The sequence below is a fragment of the Kryptolebias marmoratus genome, linkage group LG4, assembly GCF_001649575.2.
Source record: "Kryptolebias marmoratus isolate JLee-2015 linkage group LG4, ASM164957v2, whole genome shotgun sequence".
In the NCBI taxonomy this organism is placed as follows: Eukaryota; Metazoa; Chordata; class Actinopteri; order Cyprinodontiformes; family Rivulidae; genus Kryptolebias; species Kryptolebias marmoratus.
In genome coordinates, this window is record NC_051433.1 from 14,319,788 (window position 1) to 14,342,868 (window position 23,081).

Sequence of the window (23,081 nt, forward strand, 5' to 3'; positions counted from 1 at the left end):
AGATTTCCCCGTACTTTAAAACAAATCCATATTCTACTAATTTGGAGAAGAAAACTAATAAAACACCTTTTTTTGGTGAGATAACAGAGTCAATTAATCCAAAAATAATAAAAAATAAAACCCCTCGAGGTTTCCAGTCTTTATTATAATACGAATTCAAATATTTCTCATTTAAAAACAAACGGGATAAACATGTGGACAAGAATTTATACACCTATTTAAAATAAACTGATTTTTATTTATTTATTTTTATTTTTTTACATCTCTTGGGTTAATTTTCAAGCCTTGAATTGGTGTCGGAATCTTCTGCTTTCGGTGAATCTGCCATTTGAGCAAAGACTGTGACCTAAGGTAAAAATGGTGATTATATTCTGGGCTGTAATAATGTCTGAACCAGCCAGCAGACGGGCCCAACATGGTAATATGTCATTAAGCAACAAAGTGCAGAACTTGTGCCACAGATCAAGACTTCAGAAGACTCCTTATGTACTAAACTCCGCCTGCTTTTACTGAACAGTCTCTCATATTTAGCACAAGAAAATTAACTTTCGACCACACTAAACAGCTTTGCTTTCTTTTCTATGTCGTTTTCTGCCTGTAAAGATGAAATTCAGGATAAAAATCAAGTGGAGGAGTGTTTCCGTACATCATCAGAAAGAATATAAATGCACGTAGCTCAACAGCCGAGGAGTGGTTTCAAAACGTGGACATTCAGTGAGTCGTGCACCAGCCGTTCCTCGTGGTTCAAGTTTCGTGACTAAAGCGCCGCTTTTTATTCTAGTTTTATTTCTGCTTCGCTCGGGGTGCTTGGAAAACATCGACCAGCAGCCGTGTCAGTACAGAGCTGCGTGAACGTACACGGTTAAGCTATCGCGGCACAGCTACGGAGCTAATCGGGCAGCAATCCGGTAAAATGACCCGTTAGGCGTGCGACAGACCGGGCCCCTAATGCCACAGCCACGCCACACGCTTCTGATCCGTCTGGTCGCGCTGGAAACAGGTAGATCATGTTCTCTTCAAGGTATGAAAGTGCCTCCTTTTTTTTTTGGTTGCAAGAATAGAAAGGCCGCTTTTCCTCATTGTGGTTATTTAAAAAATCAAACAAAAAAAAAGTATATTAGCAGGGTAGAACTCTTCTCATTAGGGGCTTCAGAGACGGCGTAACCAAGGCGGTGAATGTAGGAGAAAAAGAGAAATAAATAAAACAAAGGTGGAACAGCTTTAACGTGTCGAGACGGACGCTCCAAACCGTTGGAAAAAAACGAACGGCGCAGATCGCAGCGCGGAACAACGCGGCCTTGAGCTAATGTGAAGCAGCACAAACCCCCCGTGGATCCACTTCAAAACAGGCGGCAGTCGTCTGATGAGGAGAGCGGCGTTTATCGTTTATCACTCTGTGCGCACGTCACTGTCAAGTCTGCGTGTACATCAGGACAGCGGAAATGAATTGCGATAAATCTAGACAACACCAGCATCTTGCTAACTTCTGCTTCATTTCATAAATACCTAGAAATGCTTTGGTTCAAACAATATGAGCATTTGGCTTTTTTTTTTCTTTCTTTCTTTAATAGTTCTGATTTTTTTTCTTCTTCTTTTTCCTCGTGGGCAACAGAAACATTTGCTTATCTACACATTTTTGAGGGCACTTCTAACATTCTGTTCATTCGGCGAGAGGATCTAGATTTATTTAAATCCCTCTTCGGTCGAGACTAGTAAATTCTGAGCAGATATCAAAGCTCCCAGCTCGCGCTTCAGACGAGGCTGCTGGCTCGGGCCAAAAAAAGTATACGAGACAGAAATCAAATCAAACACGGGAGAGGAGGGATTAATAAGAGTCTGTGGAGTCCTCGGGCACAAAAGAAGCATTGTGTGTGCGTATCCAAGTGTCCGTTTGCCGTATGCTTTTCAGTGTGTGTTTGTTCGTGCCAGAGGAGGAGGAGGAGGGGGGGCTCCTCAGTTTGTGTCCATGTGGTCGTCGGCTGATTCGGGGGCTCCTCCCAAAGAGGCCGAAGGCTGAGGTTTGGAGGGGCTTTCCTCGTCTCTGCGTTGATAGAACAGCACGTAGGCGGCTTTAGTCTGCAACGAGACGACAGGGTTAAGATTACACCACCACCACGACAGGGACACCAGACACCGGAACCAACAGGTAACCGGCTCAACTTCAGCCATCGTGCCGACAAACAATAATTAAAGAGTCAAACCGCACCACAATCTGGTCTTCTGAGGCGGACGAGACGCTGCTGTCGTCAAAGTTATACCACTTCTCGTCCACTTTATTCTTTCCGTACGCCGTGTCTGTCTCGCACAGAAAGGACAGCGTTAGTTCACTTGGAACAACAGATAAAAATCTCCTCACTGTTGTTTGGTGTAAATAAAGCAAGCACAAGAAAAACTTGAAACTGAGTCCACAGTGAAAAAAACCGACATACGAGGGTCTCTCTGTCATCGTACGTTTTTACCACGAGAGAGAAATTTACTAAGCTCTTTATTTTGAGGCTGAGGACTGAATTTAGCTGCTGATGACGGCTGTTTATGTTAAAAATGTGTGGACTGTTTTGGGACTTTTTCTATCCACTTAAATAAAAAGTGTGATATCAAGTTATTTATGAATGCTGGAAAATAAGCTGTGACTTACAGTGACCACCTCCCATCCCTCCATAGTGGTTTGAAACTGCGATAAGGTCGTAGACGTAAGGGCCCGCCTTCGGGTCACAAACGAACTCTGACATGTTTAGATCCCTAGAAAAACAAGCAAACAGTTAAAAATAGGGCCTACAAATAAATAAATAAGCTGATTGGAAGGAATAACACACCGTATGTTACAAACATCTCCTATTTCCTTGTTTCCTAATAAGCATGCCTCAACATTCTTTGCAGAAACAGAATTTCAGGAACCGTATTTTCTGGTTTCCTGGTAGCTCAAGTTTCCAAACAGAAGTCGACATGCGACTTTTAGCTATTAGACCATGTAATCCTGAGGCAACTTCTCCTTTTTAAAAAAAAAACACAGAAGAAACTTTGTACTTTCCCCTGCCTGAAAAAAACCCTCCCACAGAAGGTAAAGACGACTTTTTAAAGCTTTAAAAAAAGATACAAGGAAAATAAACAAAGGCTCTCTTGTTCTTAGAGTGATAATCCAAGGTCTGAGATAAGAGTTCACTTCTCAAAAGTATTTGCTTTTTCTGACGTGATTCACTGGTACTCTGATTTTCAGATTTCAGATCCTTCTAATGCAACATTATCACTACTATTACAGCACACGAAAGGGGTCATTATTTATACACGATCTAAATCCAGGCTGGAATCATCTCACACAGGTTTCCTTACTGCTGTGAAAGTCTCACTAGAACACACCATAGACCAGGGGTCTCCAATCCAGGTCCTGGAGGGCCACTATCCTGCATGTTTTACTTGTTCCCCTGCTCCAACACACCTGATTCACAGGTTAAATCACCTCTTCATGTTCTGCAGAAGCCTGTTAATCACCCATTGGTTCAAATTAGGTGTGTTGGAGCAGAGAAACAAGTAAAACATGCAGGATAGTGGCCCTCGAGGACCAGGATTGGACACCCCTGCCACAGGCAGACATTTTGACTTGGAAGCGTAGAGACAACATTCTGATTTCAATTTACAAGAAGTTCAGATCATTAGCCTTTTTACAGAACCGGCACGCACAGCAGCAGAAGTGAAACGCCGCTCTCGTTCATACAGAGGAAAGAGTAAACACCATGTTGGAGTTGATGCCAACTACGGTACCTAATGTGCTTTTAGGCTTCTTTTTTTGGCAAACTGAAACCTAAACTGGGTGAAAATGTTAAGCGTCAAACAAACATGCTCAAAAAAAGTAAGTATATTTAGTTTGATTTTCAAGCTGGTTGTAACAAAGCTATTTTAAATGATAAAAATATATATTTAGATTCTAAATTGGCAGGAAGTGGGCCAGGTTGTCTGCCTTTCTGATGATCTGTCCAGGGTTTACCCCTGTCTTCAGCTTGTTTATTTTTTTTACTTAAAATCATCTGAACATAAATCCTGCACTCATACCTGATGGGGAAATCCACCAGTGTGTCAAGCTTGTCCCTCCAACATCGGTTGTAGGAGAAACGCTTTAGGTGAACGACCAGAATGCGAGGCAGCGACCACAGGTCAAACTTTTTTGTGGCCTGTTGATGTTTTTTACACGTTGGACAATACCTATGTAAAAAGAAAATAAGATTTAGACGACAAAGACAGCAGAAAGGGGGGAATTTTCAGTGGAAAAACTCTCACCAAGGGTCATGTTCTCCCAGAGTCTCCATTGTCGTAAAGAGCTCGATGCACTCCCTCAGAGCCACGGTAGTTTTCTTTTTTTGAGGCTGCAGCATGCTCTCGTGCTTCTCATAGGCCTAAAACAAATATTTTTCCGAAAACATAAATATTGTTTGCATATTTGGTCACAAGAATGTCCGAGGAGAATTAAGCGCTGACCTCCGCTTCCTGCTCGTCGTAACACAGTTTCTTTGACTCCGTGTCCCAGTCGATCGCCACGGTCGAATGTGCTGCAGGAGGGGAACAAATGCAAGAAGCTGCGTTGACACCAAGTGGTTTAAAATGAAAGTTTTAAAGAACAGGATTTAAGTATCAGCACTGACGATTAAGTTTGAGGACGTTTCCGTCACAAGGCAGCGGGCTGATGTTGACCGTTCCGTAAGAGTTGACGATGCTGAAAGTGAAGAGCTTCGTTGCGTCTCCTCTGGACCCATTTTCCAAATCAGACGTCTCCTCCTCTTCCTCAGACTGGCCGTTCTCTGGTTCAGGACTCACCTGGTGGTCCATGGCCTCCTCTTCACCTGAACGAAAACACAGCTTTAAATTTTCCTGCGTCCGCTCCTATGACGGACACTTCCTCGGTGTTCATGTCAGCCACTCACCATCGTAGACCCCGTTAGCTTCGCTGCACGTTCCTGAGTGGTTGCTGCCGTTACTGGAGCTGGCGCTGCACGAGGCCCCCTCCGACTGGGGGCTGCCGCAGCCCCCCAGGCTGGACGACGTGGAACATTCAGGCGCCTGGCTGCAGCTGGACAAGGTGGCGGATGCAGACGCCCTGCTTTCGCCATTTGGGCTATGGACGTGCTTTACATAACGCCTGCAACCGAACAGAAAATCATCAAACTACATGAAGACGATTATCTGTATTTACAGGGTCTCTGGAAGTGATGGCATGCTACATTTACAACTAATACACACACACACATCACTCAGAAGAACAGCTTCAGAGGAACAAAAACTACAAAAGCACACGGAGTCAAGAACCAATCTAAAACAAATCATTCTAACAAAAGAAATATAATCAAATGCCCCCGATTCTGCCCACACATCTGGATTTCAGAAAGAAGTAATGAGAAAACATTCTGCATCTACAGTTAGATACAGATCGATTAATTAGCCAACCAATTTGAATCAACCCACACCGGCCGCTTTTTAAAAACTCAGCAATCGACCCAAGTAGGACACTGAAGAATCAGCAGCAGCTACAACCAGCTGACTGCAGCACACAATTTGGTTTAAGCCAGAAAGCTCTTCTATATATTATTTTTAATATATATTTTAATACATCTAAAGGTTGTTAAACGCGTGTTTATTTAAATTAAGCAATTGTTATATTTCGTTAAATAAAAAATACATATTAATTAATAATAACAAAAAAAAAAAACATCGGCTGCCCTGATTTGTACAAACTGGCATCAGCCATAGAAAAGGTTGTCATCCAACTTCTATCTACAGTCAAACTATTTAGCACAACGTACAGTAAATATATAACTATGTATATATCTATAACCAGTAAATAGTTAAGTATATGTACAGTTTGTTACAATCAGACTAATGATTGTATTTTTATTTTAGATGCACACAATATTAAAGGGTTAAAAATAACACGTTTAGTAAGTTAAAATAGATCAAATTTAAATTAACTGATTAGAAGCAGATATACTGACTATGAAATGGTACAATAAATGCTGCGATGTTCAAAGCTTCGTGAACCGCACACACACAGGTCCAACTGCTTTGTTTTCGTAGTCTGGTTTATATTTTTCTGAACAGCAGCAAAAAGTTATTTTCTGCTTTAAAATAAATAAATAAAAATAGACAAGAATTTTTTTAATGCTTACTTGTCACCAGTTTGTTACGCATTGGAAGCTACAAACCTAAACCATCAGCAGATGCTACAAAGTGTGTAGTCGTGCTGCTAAGACTATCCCACCAAAGTAAATCGAACATTGGAGCACGTTTTAAAGCTTTCAGAGTTGGTTCTTACCCAATTCTTTCCAGGATCTTGTCATACAGAACATCTGCTACCAGGTTATGTCGGGGTACGCTGATAAGCAAAGGTTGGCCAAACAGTAAGGTGCTTGAAGAGCTTCCGACATGCTTCGTGTGGGACTCCCTGAAATATACAGGCAGGTTCATCCTTTCACTGTCCTCCTCCTGGACTTCATACCTGCAAGGAGCAGCAGCAGAAATCAGCATCAGACTGAACTGCAAACACAGTTATCTTCTCACATCAGTTTCAAACCAGTAAAACTTACACAAAGATGTCATCCTTTTCCATGATTTGGTTGAGGCCATCGTCTCGTCTATAAATTTTATGGAACCTATGATTGTAAACGTCTGCGACCACCATCTGTGGAGACAAGAGTTGCAGGCGCAAGTAAAAATCAAAGGTATCAAAATTATTATCAAAATTAAACAAACCAGAGATGATAAGAAGGCAAAAAAAAAAAGTTCTAACGTTTTCTGAAGGAATTCCACAGAGTTTGGACAAGGCCCCACACAGGTCTGTCACTGTGCCCAGTTTGGGGACCACCACTCGATACTGCCAGAAAAACAAAAACGCCATTTTTCAAAACAAGAACCTTAGCAGCAGACACCAATTACTTTGATTTAATCGTAGCTCCAAGCCTGAAAGCCTGGTTTGGACTCACTTGTGTGGGTTTGGACTGAGGGTCTGACCGCACCAAAAAAACCTCCATAGTACGATCCTTTTTCATTGGGAGAGGCAGCGTGAGGTAGCAGAAGGGGTCAAAGGTTACAGACACCTTGGAGCACTCTGGACACACCAGCGTTGATTTGAAAAGCCCGTGGAAAATATCAACTATTATTGAGTCATTGCGCAAGCGGTGGTTCGTCCAGGCTTCCTTGGCAACAATCTGTAATTCCACAAACAAGAAAGGATGCATTTTTATTGTACGACATTTTAAACCAATAATCCAGAGTAAAAATAAAAAGTACTTTAAAAGTACTTGGTACGTACATTAAGGATGATGTCATATAGTGAACACTTCTTCAAGCTCAATGTTTCCCTTCGAAACTTAAACCAAACCTCAGCTTTATAAAACTAAACACTTTTAAAGCAGTTTGATGTTAGAACGCCACACTGAGCCTTTTACCCTGCATGTGACAAATGTCCACTAATTCAAATATAAATATTCATGAATCGTACTTCATCTGGACGGCCCTCTGCATCCCTCAGGGCCAGATAAGGCTTCTTCTTGACACGATTCAAGTCTTCATGAAGCCCGTCCAGGAGGAAGGCCAACAGCTCCTGCGAGTCCTGCTGCTGGTAGCCTGAAAACTGCGGAGCAAAGCGTCCGACCTGGGTCTGGAAATAAAAAAGGAAAGATGTTACTACTTTCATTTGCCTTTTAATCTGGATAAATACTCTTCAGAATAATCTGTCTGACTCACTTTAAAGGTGCGCGGTGCCACGTAACTGCTGCGGCTCATCCACATCTGCTTCACTAGATCTGCATAGGCCTCAGCGATCTCACCCCTCATTCCCAAAGGATTCTCTCGGTTAATTTCGGCTTCGTACTGATCATTAAGGAAGTACTCTGTGAGTGGAGACACATTGCTCAGGCACTGGAGGAAGAGGGACAAAAAAAAGGCTGATTATATAAACACATTAACCAAAAATGTGGTAACCAATGTCCTCTAAATGATAGTTGTTGATTTTTTTTTCTTTTATTCCATTTTATTTGTGATGTCTTCTTACCTGAAGAGCAGAGTTCATGAAGCACGTGTTTCCCAAATTGCTGAGCCCACACAGGCCAGGTTGCGACTGCGACTCTCTGTAGTTGTAGGAGGAGCTGTACGAGTTGTAGCTCCCAAATCTGTTGAGAAAACACATTTGTTAACGGTGGTGCTTTAAAACACAGTGCAAAGATGAAGTGGATATTCTAGGCTTAATTTAAGATAAAACAATATCACTTAAAAAAAAGAAAAGCTGATTTTACATTTTATGTATTCTATTGTGAAGAACTTTGTGATTTTTATCTGTGAAAAAGTGCTAAACAAATCAACTTTACTTATTTATTTAATAGTTATCATAGACACGCTTATTTTCTGCCATCAACCAATAACCAGGTTTTCATCACTGCACTTTTATTCTTACCTAGAACACCGATACAGCTCGACATGCAAACACTGAGTAAATATTTTACCATTACAAAAACACAGGGCTGTTTTCGGACACAAACTGTTTTGTTTATCTAACTTGGTTTAGGACTCCATGGCATCTGCAAATTCAGTCAAATTAGTCATATTTTCTTTAAACTTGGAGAAAAAAAGTGTCTGCGGCATCTAATGTTCGGCAAAAAAAAAAGCTGTTATGGTATTTTCCCCGAAGACATTAGGTTACTGTAAGTGTCAAACTTGTGAGGCAGACAGAGGAAAGAAAAAAAAAGTATTTTAATTAAAGTGGATGCAACACAACAACAGGAAAATATCAGTGGATTTAAACAGAAAAGATTCCTTGCCTGTTGCTAGAGGAGGTGCTGTTGTTAAGCGTGTATCCAGGGCTACAGCTGCTGTCTCCATTGGTTACTGTTGAGGACATACTGACTGATGAGTTTGAGGAAAGCTTTGGGGAGGTGGTGAAATTTCGGGATGGGTTTGCACTGGATCTGATGAGCAAAAACAGAAGCACCTCTGAGAAAAGCATGTTCCTACAAATGATCTGAACCTTTGGCTGGCATGCGTACTCTGACATACATGTTCAACAAAATACTACAAAAGTCTGGAACGGGGTAGAAAACCGTTTTTCAAGGATTATATGGAGAAAACAAAGATGTGACTTACTTTGGATGGGAAGCTTGTCTGGGCCACGTGCCGTCCTCATTCTTGCGTTCAATCACAAGAACCTGCAGGCGGACGAGCAGAATGAATGCTAAACTTTACACTCCCATCCCTAACGCCACAGCTTATTCTGTCTCAGGTATAAAGACAAAGTCAGCCGTTGACGAGGTTCATTAGGCACAGGTAGCTTTACCAGTTTTATTTATAATGTACAATCAGTTAAAAAGTTGTATCAGTCTCCAATTTCCACCTGCAGGGACTGATCTGGAGTTCATTTACTTTTAAGATTAATATAAATTTTGTCTGAATGTTTTGTTTTTTTCCTCCTGACTGAGGGCATGGCATTCTCATTTGATAAGTGCAAGTTAATAGTATGAATATTACCTGGTAAGATATTTTCCTTCCCTACGCCAAGCCCAACACTCATTCATGGTGAAAGTCAAACAATATTTATAACGCGGTACAAAACATTCACAACACAAAGGTTAAAGGGTAGTCCCAAAACACACACTAACCGTTTAATCATAACCTAACCTCTTCAATAAGCTCAACAAAAATAATATACATCTTAATGCACGGCTAATGTGCATCTTTGCATTAGGCTCCGTGATAATCCTGTTTGTTTACGCCTGTGAATGAATAATGTATGCTCAAAGTACACCAATATACTCGGCTGTGATGTTCTCTGGGTCATCAGTACTCTAAAAGGTATTTTGAATGAAGTCCTACACTACCTGTCCCTGGAAGAGCCCAGCATCCTGTACAGTGCTGTCTGGCTTGTTCAGCTGTTCATAGGTGTTGCTCATGTATTTGTTCCAGAGTCGGGTCTCCTTATCTGAAGGGATGTTGAACAACTTTCGCATCTCCTTCTCTATAGTATCTGGAAACACGAAAAAAAGCACATTTATTAAACACCAGGAATATAAAATCAGCATTGGTTCACGTGGAGCCCACGCTTTATTTTCTTACCTATGGTATCAGCTTTACTAAAATGACGCGTGACGACATTGTCCATGTTGTCATTCTCGCACAAGTTCAGCTCAAGCAGATAGACTTCCACCTTACAGTGCTTGACAAACATGCCATGTTCAACCACCTAAAGAAGAAAGACAGTATTTGGAGAGCACAGTCAGTGCCTTGTGTTACATTATGAAATGGAAAGAAACAAACAAACAAAAAAAACATCAACAGCATTACCTTCCTGACAATAGGTTTCTGGCCCTCAAGGCAGCCATACCAGCTGACAAGCTTATTCCATGCCTCAGTCGGTACAAGGACATAGTCTAGCTCATCTATAAGGTGCTCTTTCAGGGTCTGAGTCTCCTGGTCTATAAGACAAAATGAATAAGCAAAAAGACAATAAAGGCAAACTGGAAAAAATAGAGAGACAGACAGACAGATTGATCCCCTGAGGGATCAATAAAGAAAACTCTATACTGGAACATTTAAAAGAACTTAATAAAACAGAATAGGACTCTTGATGAATAACAGTTTTACCTGAGAATAACCCAGAGTTATCGATTGGTCCCGGATACAGGCTACGCTCTCCAACATTGTACGTGTCCCAGCTGTCATACCCCACATACTTCTTCCACTGTTTGAACCACCGGCTGTCTATTAGATACCTAAGACAAATCGGTTAATAGTTAGTACATACAATAAACACACAACGCCTCAAAAGATCCCCAACTTAGCCTTAACATCTTTAACATTTCAAGGTAACGTTGAGGTAATTACATAAACGGAGTAAAAGATCAGACAACACAGTAATAAGAAACGCTGCTCAAAGCTTCATACCAACAGAGGTTATTATGCAACACCGAACCGACTTGGCATCTGCAGACACAACATCAGCAAACCAGTTTGACTTAACCTCTTCTAAAGAATCTCCTTTTCATAAAAGGCTTGAACTGACACTGTAACAAGCATTCAGTCAGTAATAACAGCCTCCACGTCTTAGACCAATATGTCTTTACCCATCAGCACAAGTTCAGTTTTGCTAACTGTGCAACTTTGAGGAAAGTCAGATTAAGTGCAGTCTATTTTAAGGAGCACCTATCTGAACACATTAGCAGCTTAACTAGCACATAGTTAAGTGACAACAACTAATTCTTTGGGTGTAGGATTCTTATCTTCTAGTAAGAACACGTCAATGATTGTTAACTTCTGACATTTTCCTACTGTGATGATGTGTTCCCATTTCCAAATTAGCTGCATCGTACCCGGGTCTGACACTGTGTTAGTTAAGAATAACGCCAAGAAATGTCACGTCTGTCAACGAACCTAGTCCAACAACGAGCCGGTTTGACTAGAAGGGGCACCCATCGTCTGACTGCGAGGCCTGCTAGCTAGCACATCGGCTAGCTCCTCCCAGCGGTTCACAAATGGACACTGAGGCTGAACTACCACATTCACATCTTTTCAGGTGATTTGCCTACATGTTCACAACTGAAAATACCGCTCATTACTACACGTACCTCATCCAACAGAGACACCGCAAAGGTCGCATTTGTTAGCTGCTAGCGTGCTAACCTGTGTAACATTAGCTTGCCATTAGCTTTCGGTTTCAGCCAACCCTGTCTTTAGCTCCTTAGCTTTAGCACGCTAGCACTTCCTGCTTCGCGCTAGCTAACGCCAAGAAACTCGGAGAACATTGAGCACCTTACCACTCGTCACCCTTTCTTAGGCTTGTTTTCAACAGCGACCCGATGGTTTGTTTCTGGCACTCGGTTGAAGGGGTAGGCATCTGCGCGGCTACCGGCTCCGAGTCGGAGTCTGCCGCGCTGCCCGACTCGGGTCCGCCTCCCTCGGCCATCACGCAGCCAGTGTGCCGGTATAGTGAACGCGCTGAGGCTGACGCACAAGCACGAGCTTCTTGCGTTCTTCCTCTGCGGCAGGGGCGAGTCTAACATCTGACCTTTGGGGGGCCTCGACCCCTTTCACTCGCAAGCAGCCCCCCCTATGCAAAAGTATCAATAGTAAACAACTTTTATTGTGTAATAATTTGATTTTCAACCTATTACTGTTAATAAAATACTGGTGGCTACTGTGAGCCTACTTACTACTAGTTTTTACTTTATATTTTCCCAAAAGATACAATATGTTAACTTCAATTAGTAGCACAAATTATCAGTCTGTTGTATTCTATAATGAATGAGAAATCAATAATTTAAAGATAATTCAAGTTAATGAAACGCAAGTCATTTAGGCAAAATTATAGCAAAAAAAAGAAAAAAGGATGCACCAAATGTTTCAGTATCTCGACCATATGGTGGCAGATCATCATGACCAAGGATTTTAAGCAGGATCATGTGCAACTATAACACAAATTTAGCTGCACAATATCAAAAATTAATTGTCATTGCAATGCAAGCGCTATATCAACATCACAAAGGACTGCAAAAAGTCATATAGACCATTTTATTTGACATACCATGCCTTCATGTTCTGCGTGTGAATATGATTTTTGGTCAATCCGACAGAGTCTCACTGGCCTTGGTTTAGATGACAGTGATGACAGAAGAGAAAGTGAGGAGTGAGAAAAATCTGGCTTTATTGCAAGAGATATCATCATCAACGCATTATTGAAGAATAATATCGCACGCCACAAGTTTTTCTAATATAGCGCAGCCCATCTGAGCATGGAGCAAACAATCTAAGAGCAAAAGCAATTTTAAAAATGAGTCACATTTTCTGAGCTCTCTAGGAGGAATGTTGTGGCTTCACAAAACACAACTTTCCTGTGCAGATTCAACACATGACTGGCAGAGCCCTGCTTTGACCACTAACCCAGGCATGTTTGAAACCTTAAATGAAATAAAACTCTTCTTCAGCGACTGGTCTCTCAGTTCATTCAGACCATTAATAAAATAACAACAAAAACAAGACATGTTACATAATCAAAAAACCTCCATTTTTGAGAGATACTGCTGCCATCCTATCATGTGAGTTAATATTTCCATGAATTGGCAAAATGTCTCCCTTTCATTGTTTTGTTTTCTAAACTGTGTTGAGAATAGATTATTTTACAAGCATTGCAGATTGTTGAACTACCAAAGATTAAAATAAACAGGTGGAAGCAACTTAAATATGTAGCTGCAGCAAGGAGCTTTTTTTTTCTTCTTCATTTTTTGTCTCCAAAATCAGTAATAATTTGTTATTCATACTTAAAAAAAGTGTCCAGAGTCAAATTGCTGGTCTTGATGGGAATATTAGTTAAAATAAAATGATTATGCTAAAACAAGTGAGGGATGAGGGATATATTTAAAAACATTTAAAGCTAAATTTAAGATATGAAGGCAACAATTAAACCTTTCAGCCTGGTAGTTATTTCCTTCATGAGGACGTATCTGTTAATGCAAGCTTCCATCAGTGCAGCTAATCACAAGATATGCTTTATTTCACTATATATTATTATATTGTAGTGTCCTGTAAAGATTCTGATAAATTTACTTGTAATATTTAGAATATGAGGACATATTATCCACCGCCCCACATTGATGGGAGTGGTAGTGAGAGAGAAAACCCTTCACTTCTGCTAAGACATAAAATGGCCTTATTTGCGCTTTAAAGATGTATAAAATGTGTTGTACACTTCATTGAGTAAAACCAGATTTTAATGAAAACTGACTTTTGACTGTACAAAACACATGATAGTTAAGCTACGAAATAAACCGTTGTCTAAATAAATGAAAAACAATTTTTCAGACACAAATGTAACTCCCACTGGTCCCAGGTCTGCTTAAACCTTTCAGGAACAGACACAGAATAAGTGATCTACGATTTAACATCTGAGTGAATAAATAGCATTAGTGTAAATCTATAGACCGTTTTTGTGTCTCATATGAAAATGGAAAAAGTTAGTCTAGCTTTGTATGAAATAAAATGAAATAAAAAAACATTAGGTTCATGTCGTTCTAATCCCTAGTAGCATTCTGATTGCGTACAGTTGCAAGACAAAGAATCATCTCGATGAGCAAAAAGTCATTTCGGTTCCCCAAAATAATTATCATTATCGCAAAAACAATACAGGAAATCAACGGTGTTTTGTACACATGATACAGCAGAGGAGCCAGTGAATCTCAGTCGTTGTAAAATGTTTCATGAACAAGAGGAGAAAGCTAAATGCACGTGAGAAGACAATGACCAGAAACTTGTAAACTTTGCATAACAAGAAGAATCTTGTCCCATCTTTACGGTTTTCAGCGAAAACAAATTCCTTGCAGTAGACAGTGTTTAAATGGAAGTCTCCCAGAAGTGACTGAGCGATCAGAAGATGCCGCTGGGCAGCTCTTTGCTGAACATGCCATCGAAGTCCAGCTCTCTGCTCATCAGATCGTCCTCAACGCTCTCCAGTGCCCACTGGTGGTCAGTCAGTTCGAGTGCTTCCCACTCAGCCTAAAGCAAGTACAAAGATCATATGAGAACCTTTAAACCGCTCTGCCTTCCTCTGGAATTTACTACGCCGTTACGACAGTACATACTTTAAATGCTTTGTTTGTGTCTGCAGGCATGGCCATGGCGGCGCCACTCATCTGCTCCTGCATGATCCTCGACTGATCGGCACCTGGAGGGGGTCGAGGTGAACAGTGCCGACATTCAGAGTGCGGGGATGGCTAATGTTGAGCTCATTCACAACACGCGATGAACTTCAGGAAACAAAACTTACCGTTATCTTGACCTAAAATTAACGAGTACATGCTCCGAAGTCCAAACACATTCAGGAAATACCACGACGCTGAGCTCACCCTTGACGATAAAAGCACACAGAAAACGTGACCAATCAAAATGTGGTCACACACTGGCTTAAGATGACTGGCTTGTTTTGTTTTAGTAGTTTACCAGGAAGCATCCAATGAGAGCAGCTCGATTCCTTGCTGCAGCATGGGCTTAAAGCGCAGCGTGAGTGGGAACGGAACCTTAGCTGAAAAAAAAACAAAAAAAAAAACGAACAGAAGCACCATTTAAAACATAACTTAACATCGAGTCAGACAAGTTTCGAACTGTTTTGTTATGCAGCGTCCGCGAGTGAAGAGTATGATTACTGGTTACAAATCCTGAGAAGGTCCAGTTGATCCAGCCACCGATGAGAATCATGGGAAGCACGTTGGTGACGTTACCTTTCATCATGTCTGTCAGCATGCTAGGGTCTGTGAAAACACAGCAATGTATAACATTAGCATATGACCTTTCTACTGAAACGATTTTTAGGTGTCTCACTAACAAGCCTTTCTTTTAATTATGGCCACTACACAGCCTTTAACATGGTTTATTCTTTGTTATTGGTTTATTTTATATGAAAAAGAGGGTGTCAAAAAAAAAGAAAAAAAAAAAGAGGGTGGACTCTACTTCAACCTTTGCTCCCATCACTTAGTCTCATCCCTAAGTTTTGTACGTTCACAACAAAGGTTGGGCGTACCTGTCATGGGAGAGGGCGGAACAACCTTTCTTTTGGTCTTCTTAAAAAATCCATCCTCCTGATTATTGAAGTAGAACTTCCTCATCAAGAAGGACTAAAACACAGAAGAATATTAAAAGTCTCACATATTGTAGTCATGACAGAAATGCAAATAAAGCGTTAAAAATAAATTTAAATTTTTTACTGTTCATTGGAGAAACAGAAACTTCAAAGTGAATAATTACTTTGTTGTTAAACAATTTAAAAATAGTAGTAATTTTAATCTTTTCAGTCATTTCTACTTCACAAATCTGCGTGTCTGCTAAATTTAGTTCAAGGCTTTCTACCTCTTGGTCAAACTTACACACAATGGCGACTTCATAAAAGGTACAGCTGTGAATTCTCGTGAAAGTACAAGAACTCTGACATGAATTACAAAGTTTTTTTCAGCTTTTGCTAGGTTTCTATGACTTACATTATAGATTTTTTTTAGAATATATTGTGGGTGAAAGGCTAAGAAGATTTGGTTGAACGTGACCCAAAGGTGAATGAGTTTGCGCTTTGGGTGTCATAATGAACAGTACATCAAATAGAAACTGCCTACCTGTTTGGGAATGTATTTTCCATTTTCTCTCAGAATTCTGCTTCGAATAAGAACCTGGCTGGAATTGGGAGAAGCAGAAACACGAGCAGCATTAAAAACATTGTTTAATTTATATTTACCCACAAATGTGGACAGCTCACCTGTCGGACACCTGCTCTAACGTCAACTTTTTGTCACTCTGAAGCAGAATTGATACATAATGTCGAATCACCCCGACGAGAAAGGTGATGAAGACAATAGGTAACACCACCCAGAGCCTGATGTTGGAGTCCAGCAGGAGCTCCGGCTCGGCCATTCTGTCTGCCGGAAGAATCAAAAAACACAGCAAAGGAAGTGAAGAATCAGTCATTTATTAAATAAGGCACCGACTTCTCTCCTGTACGTCTCTAACATCGACGTGTTTAACTGTGTAAGGTCTCCTTTTTGCAACGAGACACACAAAAAAAAGCTGAATGTCATAAAAAACAGATGCAGCTGAGCGATGGGCTCAGTCATGTACTGTCATTCAATCTTGCTAGGAAGCCAAAGTGAACGTCGTTTATATATGTGATAAAAATCTATCTAAATATATATATATATATTAAATTAACCAATAAGTCACACCCTAATGTGTGGAGTTTCCATAAAAACACACGGTTTATACATAAAACACCCGTAGATTAATGAAGCTAATGATAGCGCTATGCTAATGTTAGCCAGCGGGCTACTTGCCTCGTCTTCCTGATGTCCCGGGTCACAGGAAGGTGGGGACAATCGAGGCGTCTCTCCGAGGCGACCGCCACTTGCAGTGTTTTCCCCGGCTGCGACAGACGCAACGCATTCACCGCAACAGCCAAATGGACAGACTGAGCGAGCTTTACAAATATTCGACCACTGCCATTTCGCTGGGCTAGCTGAAGAGATGAGAGCAAAAAAATTTCTACTTCTGCGGTTTACCGTCGATACCGCATCTCACTCGGCGGCACCGCAGCGCCACCTCACGGCCACAGAGGGGATCGCAGAAAATGACCATCAGGAGATGTGGAGTAATATAATAAGAATATAAGTAAACAAGTAAACAAATAAACAAATAAATAAGAAAACGTGACTGAGAAACCCTCTCAGAACGTTGTGTTATTCACTGGTATGCAACACCAAAGAACACCAATATTTCGTTTTCAATTAAATTGCACATATTTGTTAAATTTAGGCCTAAATATTCATTTATAACCCATCTATCTATTTCATACAGGGGTGGAAATTAAAAATTTTGTCCACCAGCCATAGTGGCTGGGGGACAAAATGTTTTACCAGCCACTCAAATATTTTACCAGCCACTATTTTTTGTTGTGACAAACAGTAATTTCATATGATGATGATGATGATGATGATGATGATGGAGGTGGGTGGAAGCAGTTGTGGTGCCTTACAAGNCCAGAACAGGAACAGCTTCCCTGTCGGCTGGTTCCAGTACAAAGTTTTAAGTCCTGCCCCCTCCATGTAAACGATTCGGACGTTGCTGTTGGTAAAATAAAAAAATGTACCTAAGATTTTGTTTATCACGCCCACATTGATACCAAACGTACTCAGTCCACATTGATAGTACGCAGACTCTGGTTCCAAAAATACAACATGATTTCCATAGAATGGTTCATGATAGCTTTAACTCTAATTATTGAGAGAAATTGGGGACAGTTGATTGGTTTATCAGTATAATACAGCTATTCTTGGCACTGACAAGGCAGTGTTTTGGTGGAGCGCACAACAGCACCTCATACACAAATGTACAGAATATTGTAAGTGTCACACATCCTAACACATTTAATCACTGGAGTATGTGTGTGAGGTGTGTGACACACACACACAAACTCCCACACGTTTGTGTGTGTGTGTTAAGGTGTTGTGTGCTCTGCCCTCAGACTGCATGCCCAGTGTACACTGTAATCACTGAACCAAATTCATTTATGTTCTATTTTTGAGTTTTGGTACAACTCTCCTTGAAAACATTGCTATTTACTCAGTGTGGCATAAACATGGAGGTAGCTGTTGCCAAACCATCAGCTGAACAAACCTAAAATCTCTGAGCTCTGAGGGTATTATGAACAAACACTGCTGATCGTTCTTTTTCTCTTCCGCTTGTTGGTAAATGTAATCCCAGGGCTTTTATCCCATGAAGTGTCAGGCACATACATTTTGCAGCTGGAAAAACAAGCATTTTACTGGACATTTCTGTCTCCAAGCAACCAGTGATGAACTTGCGCGCAGTCTGTGCACCCTTCCTGCTCTGGGCTTTACACCCACAGTGCGCACAGTGTAGATATGTGAAGAGGGCTGTACAGTATTGACCTACAGTAGATATCTTTCTTTCCTGCTTTTCTGTTGTGGCACTTAGTAAAAAATAAATAAAAAATTTTAAAAAGCGTGAGGGAACTCCTCAAGATGAAAGAGCTGATTAATAGGCTGTGACAATATATGTGTCGTCTGGTCTGCGTATTTGTCTGAGATGCCTGTACCCTGACAGTTCAGTACTAATACACATATTGTTACACCTCTAATGGGTATGTGCAGGGGTGGAAATTAAAAATTTTGTCCACCACCCATAGTGGCTGGTGAAATGTTCCGCCACATTGCTAATGCTACTCCTCAAATTGTTTCTTCTTCTTCTTCTTGATTTTCATTGGTGGTTGGTAAACAACTAAAGGAATCAATACCACCACCAACTGGTAAAGAGTGTCTGCTAAACTTTTCTTTTTCTTGTATTTAGCAGCAACTCAATTACATTGCTGCCCCCTATATGTCAAGAGGACAAATAACACCTTTTCTATTCAAATTGCCAACCCGCCACAGTGGCGTGTGTGTTGATCAAATTCACCCGCCACTTCAAATATTTACCCGCATTTGGCGGGTGGCAGGCGCTAATTTCCACCCCTGATTTCATATAGTGCTCATTTCATATCTAGCTCCAGGTTTGGCAATCATTTTGAGGAATATTTCCCCTTAGTCAGGAATTTTTAAACATCTTGGCACTGTATGCCAATCTGTCCACAATCAACGTCTGCCTTATTAAAGACAAACAAAGAGGACAAAACAGAGACTTTGTCCACCTTTCCTCTTCTTTGTTATGTTATTGCGCTGTGGTCATAATGTGTGTCCCACTTGCAGGTGCACACACTTATATTCATTTATGCCTCTTCATTTCACATGAGGCTTTTCAGCTGCCAGGCCTGCAGGCCTGCAGAGCATTCATAATGAATTCTGCCAAGAGTGTTAGAAATAGAGTCAAAACACACACACACGCACACAAACATACACACACAGATAGCTTTCTGTGAATACCACACAGCGCAGATATGTGATATTTTAAATGTACAGTTATGATCCGCACTGGCTTTTTGCTAGAGTCCAAGCATTTTAATTAATAAATATGCACAGCTGGTGGCCACTAAATGCTCTTCATAAGCAAAATATATTGTATAAGAAATTATATGAAGATGTCAGTGCCCCACTTCCTGAGGGGACAATCACAAATGAGCTCTTGAACCATTATATCAGAACTGTTTTATTTGTTTTAGGAGAGAACTTATCAAATATAGCCCCAGCAGTCTCAAGGTCAAACTCAATGGAGATAGATTATTCAAGGATAATAAAATAGGTCAGTCAGTCAGAAACAAAGGGTAAAAACGACCCAACTTGTCATCATCAGACTGCTGCCAAAGAGGTATTTAGAGCGTTAATGTGGCATTTTGAGCTGAAAACTGCCATTGATCTTTAATTAATCACTTTAATGTACTTTATAATAAGTTGTTTCTCCTTTCCCTCCTTCACCAAAGTGATGAGTCCTCAGGTTCCTGCTTCCATCCACAGACTGGCCTCTGATCCCAGCAACCAGGTTTGTGCAGTCTGGTTTTAGTAAATGCATTGTACATAAATGCTCAAACTGTGTTTAGTTCTGCTATTCTAAAGAGTCTTATTTTATTTTATTTTGCTGGTCACCAATGATGAGATTTGTTGTCCCTTTGCCTTCATTTGTCCTTTTCTCAGTTGCTATTCGAAAGAAATCCAGCCACCGCTTCGTTATTCTACAGATTAATGTGGCTGCAGCTTAGAAGTGACCCAGAAGAGGGCGACACCAAGCACTCAGCAGGTGAGGAAGAAAAACAACGGCCTGGAAGAAGTTGGTTTACCTGCCGTGTCGTCATTGTCAGCTTCCCACTGAAGAGGCTGCTCTGCGTCACGCGCAGCTCTCTGACCTCCACAAGGTGAGGATATGAAGCAGCAGGCGAGAAATGTGCAAGCAGCTATAAATATCCTCCTCACTGCCATCTGCTCAACACCTAAAGCCTCATTACACCTTGAGCACATTATACATGTTGGTGTGAGTTTATACAATTGTTTGCATTTTCCATGATTTAGCTGTTAATATATCTTTTCATTGTTTCAGACTACATGAACCTTTAACAGAGCTGTTTTGTGATTCTGACCCTGATGATATTGTCATTTACCTTCAGTGGAAACTATAAATAGCAAGCACAACAAGGTCTAATGAGGGAAAACACTGGAAGCAAGATGTTTCAAGCAAAGGGGGCAAAGGTCTGGGGTGCTGGCAGCAGGGCATCATAACTCCCTCACACATCAGTAGCACCACTTTTACAAGTTGTCCAAAGGATTATGTCATTCCTCGCCAGCTATAATGACAGATAAAACCCACCTTTCGGTGTTTGTGTGCGTTAACTGGCAAAGCAATTAGCTGTGTTACCTAATGGGCACCTGCATCCGTCTGTCTCCTCTAATAACCATCTTCCCTGCTCCCCACAGGCTTCATTAGGACACCTTAAAGGAAACTCATGTGAACTCTCCCCATCTGACGCCTACAGGACGAGGATGCTGCTCATAAGGTCGTGTTTGTACGAGCTTTGCTGACACAGAGGGAACAGAAGCAAGAACTCGAATGTTGAATATCAAACGGTGAAATACTCATATTACTTGTGAACACAGGATAAAACAACTTGCACCAAACTGTGACTCTTAAACCAATACAGAACACTGACTTGTATGTTTTACACTCCTATCATTTATAGATCACTGCGGCACCGAAAACTCCAAGACATCCTGTCGTTCTTTTCAAATGAATCATTTTCCTCGTGTTGTTTCTTTCTCCAGCTCTGTAATGAAACAGCTCTACCTGATGGTTGCATTTTGATCCCAGTTCAAACACTGATGCCTGATTATGCTCAGCATCAGCTGTGACCGGATTATCTGATTGGGTTTATAGCTCTGGCTTTATATAGAGTTCTTTGTACTCTTTTCCTTCCTGTTTTCTTTTTTTGGGGGGAACAACATGTTTTATTGGTTAATAAAATAATTCTGGACTGAATATCTCTGAACCCGTAGAGAAGCCGTTGTAACTTTGGGTCAATTTGACCCAAAGTTTTCTGGAGGGTTTTAATTGCTGGATGTATGAGTCTATTATTTTATTTGCACAACCTTCTTCCTTCCTTCCTTTCTTCTTCCTGGGATCTTGATGTTTAGTGTGTAAAGCCTATGTTTTGAAGGTGAAGACAGAGCACAAAGACGGAGGTTAGGAGCTCCTATTGTTGCTCTTTTGAAAAGAAAGCGGTCGCTACTATAATTGTACAAAAAAAAACCTTTCTGCTTTTCAGTAGGACACATCCTCCAGGTATCTCCTTTAACTACTTGTTTTTTGTGACCCACAAACCAGCAGATGGCTGTCGATGGCTGTGTTGAACAGCTTTTTCATGTTGTTTTTTTTCTTTTCATAACTAAATTTGAAGAATCCTTTTAAGATTATTATTTCAAGGCTTTTAGGTTTCTGAAGTCTTCCTCTTCGAGCCTTCGTATGATTCTTAATGAGTCGACCGTCCATCAGGCCTGACAGATTGAGTCTTCTGTTTTGCTGTGGTCGTGTTACAGCTGTTTACATCAGCAGCCCCCCCTCCCTCCCTGTCACAGGGATAAGACCGTTATCCTGAACAAACCTCAGGGCTCATGGCCGGGATTAAAAGACCTGCTGTTGAGTCATAAATCAACAATAAATATGTTGGGGGAAAAACAAAACAATAAATTAATTTCCTTTACTTGGGATTTGCTAAAATTTGCAGTCAGGACTGAATGTGTCATGCAACGCAGCACAGAGATGTAAGATGCTGACTGATGCGAGTGCATTGTGTGTGTGTGTGTGGTGAATGACAGTGCAGTGTTTGGTTGTAACAGAATGACAGCTCTGATCTTCCCACTGATTAATTCTGCGGCACAGGGTGAGTTGTGCACGCCGCCTCACAAGGACACTTGTGAATGTCGACTCAGTTTTCAGCTCTGGCTCAGATTACCAGAATCTGTCAGCTGACTGAGCTGTTTTGCATAACACTGTCTGTTCACACCTTCCCGCTCAAAAAGCTGTGAACGGATGAGGCTGACATATCTTATGTCCCAAAATACACGAAGAGTTTAAACAGGAGTATTTCAGGTAACGTTAGGTTAAGTCTTGGATTTCTAAATCTCATAATGTCCTTTTCTGGAATTACTTCTACAGTATGTTTTAGGTTGAACAGATGTTCCATTCTTGCTTTTGGTGTTGATTAGCCTTAGCGCAGGTTGGATGACCCCCCCAAAAAAAGGCCTTTGCCTCAAAGTGAAACCTTGTTTTTCTTCTTTTACATTTCACCTCATGCACTGCAGAACAACAAATCTGTCCTCACGTTCCGCAATAAAGTTTATATACAGAAAGTTTCCAAAAGCGGAACGGCCCCTCGGAAGGTGAGTGTTTGCCTGAAGCAGAGACATTCAAGTGTCTTGGAGTCTCATTCATAAGCTGTAACAGGACGAGGGACGGCTCGACACCTTGTCTGCCGTGATGAGGGCAGATTTCGCTGTCTTTAAAAGCATGTGCATTTATGTAGGTGAACTTCTTCAAACCAACAATGTTGTGGACATATTGCAGAATCAACTGCAGAGTCAGCTAACATTCAA

The 23,081-nt window shown here is 41.0% G+C and overlaps 2 protein-coding genes across 3 annotated transcripts; both read right to left on the reverse strand.

The window, feature by feature from the left end:
- Positions 1–126: 126 nt before the first annotated feature.
- usp4 (ubiquitin specific peptidase 4 (proto-oncogene)) lies at positions 127–11,959 on the reverse strand. The gene is made up of 22 exons (XM_017415769.3): positions 11,781–11,959; positions 10,612–10,739; positions 10,312–10,442; positions 10,084–10,210; positions 9,849–9,994; positions 9,118–9,179; positions 8,796–8,942; positions 8,033–8,150; positions 7,726–7,899; positions 7,481–7,639; positions 6,963–7,187; positions 6,770–6,853; positions 6,567–6,661; positions 6,296–6,478; positions 4,911–5,125; positions 4,632–4,829; positions 4,468–4,538; positions 4,270–4,385; positions 4,045–4,194; positions 2,636–2,739; positions 2,207–2,295; positions 127–2,076 (listed from the first exon to the last, which is right to left on the reverse strand). The coding sequence occupies exons 1-22, from the start codon at positions 11,927–11,929 to the stop codon at positions 1,954–1,956; spliced, it is 2,994 nt and encodes a 997-aa protein (XP_017271258.2). The 5' UTR covers positions 11,930–11,959; the 3' UTR covers positions 127–1,953.
- A 691-nt stretch (positions 11,960–12,650) lies between these two features.
- emc3 (ER membrane protein complex subunit 3) lies at positions 12,651–17,051 on the reverse strand. Of its 2 annotated transcripts, none has more exons than XM_017415681.3 (9): positions 16,827–17,051; positions 16,256–16,411; positions 16,116–16,173; positions 15,533–15,626; positions 15,159–15,263; positions 14,956–15,037; positions 14,783–14,862; positions 14,598–14,680; positions 12,651–14,511 (listed from the first exon to the last, which is right to left on the reverse strand). In XM_017415681.3, exons 2-9 carry the CDS (start codon positions 16,408–16,410, stop codon positions 14,383–14,385), a joined length of 786 nt encoding a protein of 261 aa, XP_017271170.1. In that variant the 5' UTR covers position 16,411; positions 16,827–17,051; the 3' UTR covers positions 12,651–14,382. The 2 variants fall into 2 exon arrangements, with proteins under 2 accessions (XP_017271170.1, XP_017271169.1); XM_017415680.3 differs by having other exon boundaries at positions 16,256–16,415.
- Positions 17,052–23,081: the final 6,030 nt, after the last annotated feature.